At 42.2% G+C, this 12,281-nt stretch overlaps 1 protein-coding gene across 10 annotated transcripts in view; it reads left to right on the top strand.

The window, feature by feature from the left end:
• STON1 (stonin 1) overlaps nt 1-11,142 on the top strand; it is a 37,282-nt gene extending 26,140 nt beyond the window's left edge. For 7 of the 10 annotated variants that reach the window (XM_046938368.1, NM_001398195.1, NM_001398196.1 and 4 more), the window contains 2 exons: nt 6,944-7,146; nt 7,486-11,142. In XM_046938368.1, the coding sequence (XP_046794324.1) occupies nt 6,944-7,146; nt 7,486-7,560 (278 nt within the window). In that variant the 3' untranslated portion in view covers nt 7,561-11,142. Of the gene's footprint in view, nt 1-3,803; nt 5,227-6,943; nt 7,147-7,485 lie in introns of those variants that run through there. The other 3 variants (XR_006938642.1, XR_005858063.2, XM_015278012.4) reach the window with 2 other exon arrangements.
• The last annotated feature ends 1,139 nt before the right edge of the window (nt 11,143-12,281 follow it).

Below are 12,281 nucleotides of genomic sequence, written 5' to 3'. Positions count from 1 at the left end.
GTAATTATAAGGTTGCAGCAGCGTGAAAGTGGATCTCATCATTTTGAGTAAACCTCAAGCCTGGAGTAAGAAAAGATGGAAGGGTTTAAGCTTCTCAGATTTATGCTGGACGGTGATGCCAGCCCAGTGCCACACAGTTAATAGAAAGGATGGTATTGGAACTGCTGCATTGTGGCTTTCTAGCCTCTTTAAATAAATGGTGGATATTATCTTTAACTAGAAAGTGCCATGGTCAAATTTATAGCAGCTTGACTGTGCTTCTGCAAAGGCTGTTATCTCTTGCCTCCTTTATGGGTTTGTGCATTGAGATGGTATGTTTGTGGCAATAGCTGCACCACCAAAGAATGCCTCCCACTTTATTCTGGTTGCTCTCTGATGGTGATACCTCAGTAGATACTTGCAGCAATAAAGCCAGCTAGATTCATAGTCATGCACATGGGAATTGTTAATTTTTCACTAAGTAAAATAGTCAACTCCCTTTAGTTGCAAGAAAATACAATTTGAAGGCACAGGAAAATAAAAATATGTAGTTTTCAAATTCCTGTTTTTCGTTATATTGATGGTCAGATTCCTCTCCTGTGAGGAAAGCTTGAGGGAACTGGGATTGTTTAGCTTGGAGAAGAGAAGGCCTCATTGTGGCCTTTCAATACTTGAAGGGAGCTATAAACATGAGGGGAAATGGCTGTTTATGAGGGTGGACAGTGATAGGACAAGGGGGAATGGTTTTAAACTGAGACAGAGGAGATTTAGGTTGGATATTAGGAGGAAGTTTTTCACACAGAGGGTGGTGACGCACTGGAACAGGTTGCCCAGGGAGGTTGTGGAGGCCCCTGGAGGCACTCAGGGCCAGGTTGGATGTGGCTCTGGGCAGCCTGGTCTGCTGGTTGGCGACCCTGCACATAGCAGGGGGTTGGAACTCAGTGATCATTGTGGTCCTTTTCAACACGGGCCATTCTGTGATATTACGAGATTAGTAGGCCTACATAGTAATTGTCGAGAGGTATGCAGACTGTTGAAGAATATATTATTCTGCTTTGAGTTCTGTTGAGCAAAGGCACTTGATCCTTTCCTTGGATAGGTATTTATATGTATTTAAAACTTTGGGAATCTGTAAAATATAGGCAAAATCTGTACTTTAAAAAAGGAGATAGATGTATAGTGTTGGGCTAGTCCTGTAATATCCTAACTGTCTGGACTAATTATCACTTTAAAATGTTCAGAGAAGATTTAGCCTTTAAAATACCTGGTTTGAGGTACGCTAGTACTAACTTGACACGGCCACCTGACAACTGGATGTGCAAGCAGGCAAGACTTCATATTCAAAGCAATTTTTACAAAAGCAAAGGCAAAGATGCTACCATGGATTACTTTTTTCTCTATTTTAACAAACTGTGAATTATGTTCAGTCTGTTTAGTTGCTTAATTATGGTGTGGGTTTTTTTTTAATTTAAAGTTTTATATTTGAATACTTCTGATTGTTGCTATGTGACTGTACTATCTCATTGACAGAAGAATTGAAGCAGGAGCAAATGAAATAAGAATAGTATCCTCAGTCTGTATATGAATTAGATTGCTTTTGGTGCTAAAATAGCGTTCCAAAGCATCCTGCATCAACACGCTGATGTGGTGGCTGTGAGCATGAACTGCTGTGTGGCTGTGTGGCTGCTGGCAGACCAGAACTTCTACTAATGACATTGCGTTGCAGTGCTGGTGCCTTTTGTGTTGTTCATGGGGTCTTGTTTAGGCATTCAGGTCTTCTGAACCTCAAGCAATTTTGCCTTTCCATTTCTATTGATCTGCACAGTGGGAGGGAGGACACAAGTGCTTCAAGGGTCGAATTCAGAAAGGACATTGTGTTAACACCATCTCACTTCTTCCTCTTCCTTTGCCTTGACCTGTGGCCAATGCCATGTGGTTTGTCCTGATTCCCCCCCCGAGACTGACTGCTTGGAGAGGAGGTGACCATAGAATCACAGAATATCCTGAGTTGGAAAGGACCCATAAGGATCAAGTCCAACCCTTGGCTCTACACAGCACTAAAAATGGGGTGGGGGGTGTTTTCTCAAGACACATGACTGCCTTTTTGGGTCACTTTTAATATTCCTTTAATATTCCTTTTGATATTCCGTTAGTGTTGGTTTGCTTCTGCAAAATCAAGTCAGCAGCTTTAGTCAGGCAGTTTTAAAGAAGACTGAGCTTTCTGAAGTCTTAATTCCCTTCAGTTCGTTCATGTTAAGATTAGATGTGCACAATTAAACTCAGATTTCTGGCGTTTGAAAGTAAGAACCTTCTTTTTGTGGCATCCTACAGCTTTACATTGTTTTTTCAGGAGTACTTTAAACTTTGGACATCTGAATAATTCCTCTGGCTGAGATTTCCAACATCATCTGTATTCTTGGAATGCTCATGTGTTTTCTCAAACATTTCAGCACTACTTCTGCCCAGTGAATTTTACAGCTTATTATCGAGTATTCTGTACACACTGAAGATGTTAAAAATAGAACTGTCCCAAGGCATGCCAAAAATCTTGAGGCAGTCAAACTAATAGAAATATGTAAACATTCCTAATGTGTTTATTGCAGCAAGTAAAAATATGCCGAGGTTTTTGCTTTCAAAAAGCTTTTGTTCAAGGCTTAAAAAAGGTGGGGGGTGGGGAGAGGAGGGAAAGATTGCTTGCAGTCATGTTGTAATTCCATTTATAGACATTGAAATGTGTTAGCATTCACTGGGTTCTACTAAATTACTTCTGTGGAGGACTGCTGGTGAAGCAACCGCTATATCAGCTCTGAGATATCGTGGATTTTTAGAGCTGCCTGTGCTTATTTAGATATATAAATGGAGAGTTTGGAGCCTGAGTGTTAGCATAGATTGACACAAGGTTAAAAAGCCTTCGCCTTCGAAAGGTTGATCCAATTAAGGTTCTGCAGATTGAGTGAATCTGCCGTTTGTGAAATGGGAACTTCATATACGGAAATGTAGAACACTCTGTGACTTCAGCACAGGGCTGGGGCTGGTCTTTGCACTGGAGGTGCCATGCACATGCGTTGCATGGGGGGCCTGGGAGACACTACACTTGCAATTGCTGTGTTTTAATCTCTTGCTATGTGAATTTCTGCCTGTGGTATTTCCTGCAATGCCAGCTCTGTCTTTGGACCCTAAATTGTCTGTATTCGTGAGCCTTTCTCAGATCAAGGTTGCTTGAGGGCTACCTTGGGTGATTGGGTGCTAAGTAGTGTGAGTAAAGACAGCAAAGTTAGATTAATAATAGCCTGTGAAGCGCTATCTGAATGCCAGATGACAGTTTGAATCTCATTTCATAGACAGTTGTTTGTTTTTGTTTGTTATTCTTCAGAGGATAGGAGCAAGAATTTGGAATATTTTTTGGAGATAAGAGCCAGATTGTCAGATGTAAAACAGGATTTAGGTCTCTCAGCTCAAAAAACTTGTATCAAGTCGTCTGATCACCTCAGACCCAGGATTTCTGCCTCCTAAGTTAGCTAGTAAAAGCTCCATTTTCTCCCCAAATTATCCAGTTCCCTTTCAGAAGTGATTCGTTTCCATCAGGTCAGATGGTCATGTCTCCATGATGCCTGAAAAGACATGTTTTGCACAGCTAGACATGCATCTCAATAACATGTTCTCTTAGGTTCCACACGACAACTTTACAGACTCACGCTATGCCTGCTTGTTTTTCCCATATTTTCTCTGTTTCTGGCCAACATCTTGTTTATTTAGCATTACTGTTTCTTTTGCAAAAAGGTTTTGTACACACAGCCTCTCTTCTAACTCCAGTGTTGTACTAGGCTGGGAAACAACAGTTTCACGGAGCAGAGGTGACGAGGACTGGCAAGTTTTAGGTGAAAACTGAAGCAATGCTCAGCATCTTCTGAGTGCTGTGCTGGTCGATCACTTCACATCCAACAGCTGATGGGAAGAGGTTGCTCCATGCTGCTCCCAGCATCCACCAGCAGGCAGAGGAGATTGTCTACAGATGGTGAGTACCTCTGGCGTTGATGCTGTTGCAGTAGCTGTTGGGGGAATTCCTATGTTATGGGGGTAAGTAAAAGGGCCAAGTGGATGCTGCTCCAGAGGACTTGGGGCAGAAGCCTTACCCAGATTCCAAAACTGTAATCTTTACTTTTGCAGGCTACAACGTAGGAGAAAGAAAGAACCCCAGAACCTACCAGACCCCAACACCGAGACCACATCAAGCGCACTCTGCCTCTCACAGTGTGTTAGCTGGAATAGAAGCCTAGATGTATTTCTCAGTGTTATGTGGTATCTGAACCATAATTACGCCTTGTCTAAAAGGGGATCCTCTAGCATCAGCCCAAGAGGAACAGCCCATTTATAATCTTCATCTAAGACCACGTGGACATCTCCCATCAGACATTTATTCATCCAGCAAAATTTCAAGCAGTGGCTATTTCATGGATTGCCGTTCTCAGAAGACAAAATACTTTTCCAGACAACTCCCATTACTGCTGTTTTTTTCACAGGCCTCCCTCTTACGACAGGAAGATGCTGAATTTGATTTCCAAAGGCCCTTAGATGTATACTCTTTTCTTTCCATCACAAACTAACTCCAAAAAAGATGCTGCTGGACAAACTCCTTCTTCTCAGATTGTTATCAACCATAGCCTCGGAGGCTGGGAGAGAGCATGATGTGGCATCTCACTGTTGCAGCCACTGCTGTTTTGCCTGGGATTCTACGCCTTTGGCTGTTGAGCAGTTAGCACATCACAACTCAGCAGGTCCTTGGAGCCACGAGGAGTACAGCTCAGGTGGGTTGCAGTGCCAGATACAAGGTGACAGCCAGCAATTTAGCTTTGGAATGGAGTGCTACATCTGGTCTCCTTCACTGTTGGTGTTGCTGTCACAACTGCTGCTGGAACAAGAGCAGATGGAAGAATGGAAAGGCTTACCACAACAGCAAATTGCTTTGTCATGTCTGGGCAGTCTGGAAGAGTGATGGTGGACCAAGAGAGTGCTAGAGCAGGAAAAATGTGCTTGGCTACAGGAAGGGATTACCAGCAGAAATCATGGACAAGACACACATCACAGAGGGAGACGGACCTGCCTGTCACTGTTTATGAGTGACCAGCTGCCATCTCCTCACAGTTATTTAGTCCTCCTCCAGCTTCCTCCTCAAGGAGCTAGAATACTTGCTTCTGACTGTGTTCCTTCTTTTATTTCTGTAATAAAGTACCTGAAGTTACAGTTCTACCTATCTGTGTAATGTCTCTTTGTTCCGAGACTTTAACCACATGCCACGCGCCCCTGGCATTGCATTCCTTTACCTAAGACCTTCAGGTAAACTAGGTATCAATGTTCTTAATTGCCTTGAAGGACCCGGTCCATCCCATAATGTGCTCATTGTGTCAGTGATGTTTCACACATATGAGGAGCACCACGTTTAGCACAGTCAGTGCCTCCTACTTAACAACCATAACAACCTTGCCTTATGGCTGCATGGGCAACTCTGAGCTTGGTTTGTGCACAAGTGAACTGAGCAATTGGCTGATACACAAAAAGGAGATGACAGCTCTGCTACTTTTGGTCATAAACCACAGTTTGGGAGGTGATTGTTGTTTCTTAAGTGTGCAGGGGGTGTGAAGCATTGTGCCTTGACTGGGGCTGTAGGTGGATTGAAAAGTCTTCAAGGAGATTTTTCCACCTGTGCTGCTCTCTTGGGTTTCTCTTCATCAGTGCTGGCTGTTGTAAAGGCCGTTGTTGGGCCTTTACATATGGAGTGGTACGTTGGTGATTCCCATGGGATGGATAAAGCTCGGTGTATGTTAGTTCTGTCTTCAGTATTTCCTTTAGTTGGATGCAAAATTGATAGCTGGAGCTGGTGGAAGAAAGAATGAGACTTTTTTTTGCCTGAACTTTTGAGATGCCAGTCAGTATAATGGATAAAAGCCAGATATACGTTGTGAAGCCCACCTTTTACAAAATACGACCAGTCCCTTCTTTGCTTTTCTTGGCCTGAGGCCAAATGGACGTTAGCTGTTTATTCTGATGCTGGAGAAGAAAGGAAAGGCAGAATTGCTCCTTTATGCCCTGAAGAATTTGACAATGCAGATGTGATAGAAAGGGTTCTTTTCATTATGTTATACTGCTTTCCTGCTCAGTGGTGCTGCTGACCTCAGCTTATTTGGAAGTCTGGCGTTTCACCCTGGTGTTCCTGTGTACCAGGTGAAAGAAACGGTTTCCTTTACCATTCCCACATTACAACAGGGCAATTACTTCAGCTGTGTTTTCACTGGGGAGAAGCAGACGTGTTCTTTTCCCATAGCAGAAGCAAAACTAGAAAAGGCATGCAGGCAGTTTGTATCCTGGCAGCTGCACCACATCTTGTTTGAGCTGCAGTCCGAGCTATGCCCTTATCTTCCTACCATAGACCTCCAGTAATAAATAATGGTATGTAAGATAGCTGTCGTTCTTGCAATCAACATCCCAGTGAAATTCCTACAGTAGAAAGCTCTTGAAATTGTTGGGCACAGGGAGGCATCTCTGTCTTGGCGAAGCTGGGGTGTTCCAGTTTTCATTTTTCTTTAAGATTTAAAGTAAGAAATGTATTCTTGAGTGAAAACTGAGATTCCTCCCTTGCAGACTGAATTTAGCAGCCATTTCCCTAATTTTTTACTACTCTTCTTAATCAGAAGCTGCGAGGATCTAATAAATTGCACGTAAATTAATTTGTACAACTACAGTGGTTGTGAAAAGTGTGCTGAAGAGGAGGAAAAAGTGAGTAAGGTGCTTCCATATGTCCAAGTAGCAAAAGTTGATAGGATAATGTGCAGCATAATAGCTGTGCATTAATAAAAGATAGAGCTGTGATCTCCTGCCAGCGGATTAACCATGCGTTAGAAACAAAGAAAAAGATAATTAACTGATGCTTTTTTTTTCTGTTTGTCTGTCTGTTACTTCCTTTTTCAAGGTGCAGATCATCCACACAGCCTGTCCTACAAATTGGAGCTAGGATCAGACCAGGAAATCCCTTCTGACTGGTATCCATTCGCCACCGTGCAGTTCATTGTTCACGATACCTGTGCCTCAGGAACAGAAGTGAAGTCGCTGGGCTTAGAGAGTGATGTGCAGCCCCAGAAGCACGTGATTCAGAAAGCTTTTTACAACTGCCAGGTATCTTCAGGACTGTGTTTCCATTTTTTTTCCTTTTCCTTCCCTTGCCCTACCCCCTGCATACAGTATTCTGACCTTTCATATGCTTGAGATAATGGCTTCAAGCAAAGGAATCCTTAAAGAATAATTCCTTGTCTGATCAAAGATGATGTTGAGAAACAGACCTGTAAATGCAGCCTTGTTTTTCCTCAGTGAGCTGTTTTTGGGAGTGGTGGTTTTGAAATCTGTTGGGTCTGGAAATGTTTTAAATCTGCACTGAAGCTCTTATTTGTGCCGTTGCTGCAGATCGTGCTTTCAGTTGTTTGCTAATCCTACCTGCCTTGTGTTTTCTAACTACAGGTTGAGATCGAAAAGAAGTGGATTAGGCTTGATGGAGAAGATCCAGATAAGGCTGGCAACTGCTTAATGCAGTGAAAGAGAACAGCGGGCATCATTGTAGGGTATTTACACAGGAAATTCTATTGTTAGAAACAGCGCAATGACCTACTTTCAGATTAAAAAAAAAAAGTCACTGAATATACTTTTAAGTGCTTTTGGGTTTGATTCTGCAAATCAGCACTCATCCTATCAGCCTGTGTTCAAGTCACGCTCCTGTCATGGGAAAACTGATATGGGCAAGGTCTACTTGTAAAGGTTTGCAGGATATGAGCACTTATTTGACTGATTATAATATATTTCTGTCCTGTTGCATATCTGTGACTTGGGAACAATCTCATATTCCACAGTGAAACCTACCGGCACTTCTCAAAGAGTTTGAGTCACTTGGACATATAATACTCAGCAATAAAAACTGCCAGGGCTCTTACATGCAGAGCAGTATCTGTGTAGGGTCCAGCAGGACCAATTACATTTTTTTTAGTGACGCTTGAAAACCTCCATCCCCCGTATTTCTGTTCTCCACAATTTATGTGAGCAGAACAAATTGCAATATTATTCTCTAGGAGAGCTTCAGCTAATGAGTTAGAACCAGGGTGATTTCATTGGTAAAGTGGGAAAAATTCTTCTGCAGTAATATTCCTCATTTTTCTGTGGCAGTGAGCGTTTCCTTCCCAGCACTTCTGTCTATGTCAGCATTAGACTTCTTTTTTTCCCACTGCTGCAGCAAGTGAGGGGGCAGATCCTCAGCAAGCATAAATCAGCCCAGTCCTATTTCAGCTGATGAAGCTCTGTTAATTTACACCAGCAGAGGGCTTTGCCCACACATTGGAAAAAAAGGTGACTTGCTACCAATTGCTCCTTTAGGATGTGGGGTCCAGATATTGCTTTGGAAACTGCAGGAGCTTCTGCACTGCTGCTTGAAGGAACTTCACTGCCCGTGCATGGGAAGTGAGGTTATCATCGTGCCACTGGCTGAAGGCATTTCTGGAGGGAAACAGTGCAGGAATAGACTATTACAAGGGAAGTGAGGCTGTGTCACTTCACCAAATAGCTACTAACGCTTTATTAATGTTGTTAATGTCCCATTCTTGTAATTTAGGAAGAGCTGTTATTCCCTTAATCATTTTATGCAGGCTATAATTCCCACTCCAAGAAAAGAAATACAGTAAATTGAAAACGTAATACGTTTTTATTTTTTAATGCAGTTTTCCTAAAGTAATCCTTACTTGGAACGGACACGTTTAGAGAACAAAAATACAGTCATGCACGAAGTTTCACTTTATATTTTTCTACAGCTTGTAACTGTTTATACGAACACTGTAAAAATACAGATGAATGTTATTCTGCCGAAGTAGAATATGTGGGCTATGCACTGAGGCAATTACCAGCCGGAGGAAACAGAAGGCCGTAATATGAACATAGTTCACCACGATACACTTTTCTCCTTGCTTGGAAGCTGAGGATGAGATGGGTAATAGATTCTGTAGTAAGTCCTGGGAGCAGGCTGTTATGGGTATTGCACTGCCAAAGCCCCCAAAAGACTATTATGATATTTTGTTGTCTTTATATTATCCCCTTTTATTGGCAGATGTGAGATCATAAATCTAAGCAAGCATTTGAATACAGTAGGGATCCAAAATATGTCTCAGATATTGCATCCTCCGTTCCTCTTTTGACTTTAGCAGCCATTAGCACCTTCAAATCACGTTTGGTTTATTGTATTCCAATTTAATTTTGGTTTATTTACTTCTGAACTGAGTGATACAGTGCATGCTGGGGCAGTGCTTTTATACTTAGCACCATGGCAGAGCTCTGCGATTCGTTTAAGTCCGCGGCTATACTAGAGCTGCAAAGCTGCATTATAAATTTGCCTTTCCTGGTAGTCAGTCCTTATTATGTCTGGTACGGTGCAAGTGATCATTCCGCCTTACTGAGCTCATTAACAGAGATAGGTCAAGCTGCAGCTTTATCTGCACGGCACAGTTGTGGATTTCCATCTGAGGCATGCCAGACTCTCCGTTCACTTCAACAGGAATGGGATCGGGGTCACAGGGAATCCATTCCACGGAGATACTGCTGAAAGAAAGTTACTGTTTCATCCATGGTTTTCACAACAAGACTAAGGTTGAAAAACTACCCTCTTCATTCTCAAGCAGGTGATTGTATGCCTCACTGTCTGAATATTGAAAAATATAAGGCAGTTCAATGAAAGAAAGTCTGGGTTGACCTTTTTCTCCCCATCAAATTCTAACTTCCCATTCTAGTGCAACAATCTAAAGCGGAAACACTGGCTTCCCTTTTCTAATATTTCTTCTGCGTGCTCTGATACCGTTGAATATAACCAGTTGAACAAATATTCTCAGTGTTTAACACTTGATTGCTAACATTTTCTATGAATGCTAAACGGCAAGTAAACATACTGGTCTTTATTGTTTAGAAATCTGGGCAGCAAATTGTCTAACTGTATTTTGGGAGGGGAATGGGGTGAGGAACAGTTGCGATAACGTGTCGAGGTACTCCGTGTCCAGCTGGCAGAGGGACTGGAGCTTTAAATAGCCCATGAGGTACGCTGGCATGGTGCGAGGAAGCAGGGTTTGTGCGTATGTGAGCTGTGCTTGCCTGCAGCTAGCACCTGCACTCACTGACAGTCTTCCAACTGCTCTGCTCGCTTCAGATGCAGTCTAAAAGTTACTGCAGGGCAGTATTTAGATGCTATCTGTGTTTCTTTCCCAAAGGTGAAGCAGAGTTTGGGATGTTTTATATTTTAAGTGGAAATCAATGAGAACGGCTATTTTTAACGTGTTTTCTTTATTTACAAAGTGTTGTATTTGCTCAAAGTGGCAAGCTGTGTCTTTGCATTAGTGTTTCTTATACCGGTTGTGTTACCGTAGATAATGCTTGATATAATTTTGGATTCAAACACCCATTGAAGTCAATGGAAGTCTTCTGACAAAATGGGATCTGCATCAAAGTCTGTGAGAATAAAGGAGCGGCAAAAAGAAAGAAAAAAGAAATGAATAGTTGTAATGGGCAGGAAAAGAAAGCACTGTAGAAGATTCTTGATGCTGGTCAATAAGCAACCTGCAAGGCGTGCTTATTCCAACCAGAAGAGAGAACAAAAGAGAGGAAAGGAGGGGTAATTGGGAGTCAAAGCTGAAGCCTTGCAGTGACAGGGAATGATGTTCTGGCTGCCCCTGGGCAGCAGCTCTTAGAAACGAGGGTGGTGGTGCACTCCATTGAATGTGATGCCAAGCCACGGTCATCCTTATGCTCCATATTAATTGTCCAGAAGTACTCTACATCCGAAAACGTACTTTCACACGTTGCTTCTAGTTGCATTTATTTTATTTCACAGACTTCTTAGCTGCAGTATTGGTGTCCACATCTCTACTTCACATTTATTTGTCTTTTCGTTGACTAAGCACGGTAACTAACTGCTGCAGTCAGTAATTCTTAGCTGTAATTTTGATAACTCCGAAGCAGTGCTGTTATTCTTAACGGGAAGTATAATTTTATTTTTGTCAGTTTAACTGTAAACAGATCATGCTGATGATCTCGTAATAACGTTTTGTAGATTGCGTATTGATTAAAAAAAAAAAAATAAAGTTGTATTTCAAACTTGCCGTTTCTTGTCCCCTCACTAAAAATTTATCAAGCTGGTTTTACATTTACTGGAATTAACTGGTTGGTCTTGTAGAGGCAATACTGCAGTTCATTGGAAAAAGGAATTGCACCGTGTGTATGAGTGGGGGATGTGGATGTCGCTCCTAGTCTCAGATGATGCTGGTTGCAGAAAGCTGAACTATGTATTCCATCAATGGTCACGTACTGCAGGCTCTTTGCCTCATTCACATAACAGTAGTGAGCCAATGGATACCATTGTTTTTTTTTTCCTATCCAATGCTTTCTCCAGACTCATGTTCAGATATAACCTAGCGACAATCATTGAAGACCTTCAGAAATTTTAAAGTCTCTTCTTGAAATGAGCTGCAATTCGTAGCGAAGTGGTGAAACCACAGTGGGGAAATACATGAGTAAGGCAGAGATCTGTGGGGCAGCACTTCAAGGAATCGCCTTGAAGCGTAAAATAACCGTGCCATTTGTCCTGTGCTGCTGTCTCTCTATCAGGTAAAAACATGTAAGCATTTATTTTTAGGTCAGTTTCCTAGCATGTGCTATGTCCAGCTGTTTTATAGCTCTATTCTTTCATGAGTAAAAAAGCAACCCGTGATTCTTTAGAACAATCACCTCTTAGATGCAGCACAGTGGAGCTGGGAAGTTTTGGAGCAGGGCTAGAGCTTTTTGGGGGACACAAGAAGGGAGGTGGAGTATTCAGGGAAAGCAAGGCTTATTTCATCCTTAATTAGCATTACTCATGCTACATGAGTTTCTGGGTGTTTTAGAGAGCAGAGCTGCATGCTGCTATTTGGTGCATTCAGTCCATCAGGAGTGCCATTTTTATACAGCTGTTTTACAGGTCAGAGCTCTTCTTACGCTCCCGCATATCCAGAAAATTCATCATTAAATTGATTCTGCCCAGATTCTGCAACCACTTTCTCCTAAGGACGATTGCTTTTACTTGGCAAGAGGGGCGAGATGGTAGTTGTAAAACAATACCTTCAGAAAGAGTTGCGCAGAGCTGCAGTGATGCGTTCCTCAGCAGCAGCAATACTGGTTTTGAACAGCAGAGGGCATTCTCTACCAAGCATCTGAGTTCGGTGAGGACAGCGTTTCAAGAGGTAATGCATTGGAAAACA

The sequence above is a fragment of the Gallus gallus genome, chromosome 3 (assembly GCF_016699485.2).
Source record: "Gallus gallus isolate bGalGal1 chromosome 3, bGalGal1.mat.broiler.GRCg7b, whole genome shotgun sequence".
Taxonomy (NCBI): Eukaryota; Metazoa; Chordata; class Aves; order Galliformes; family Phasianidae; genus Gallus; species Gallus gallus.
The sequence above is the reverse complement of the archived record's forward strand: the minus strand, read 5'-3'. Positions and strand labels throughout refer to the sequence as shown.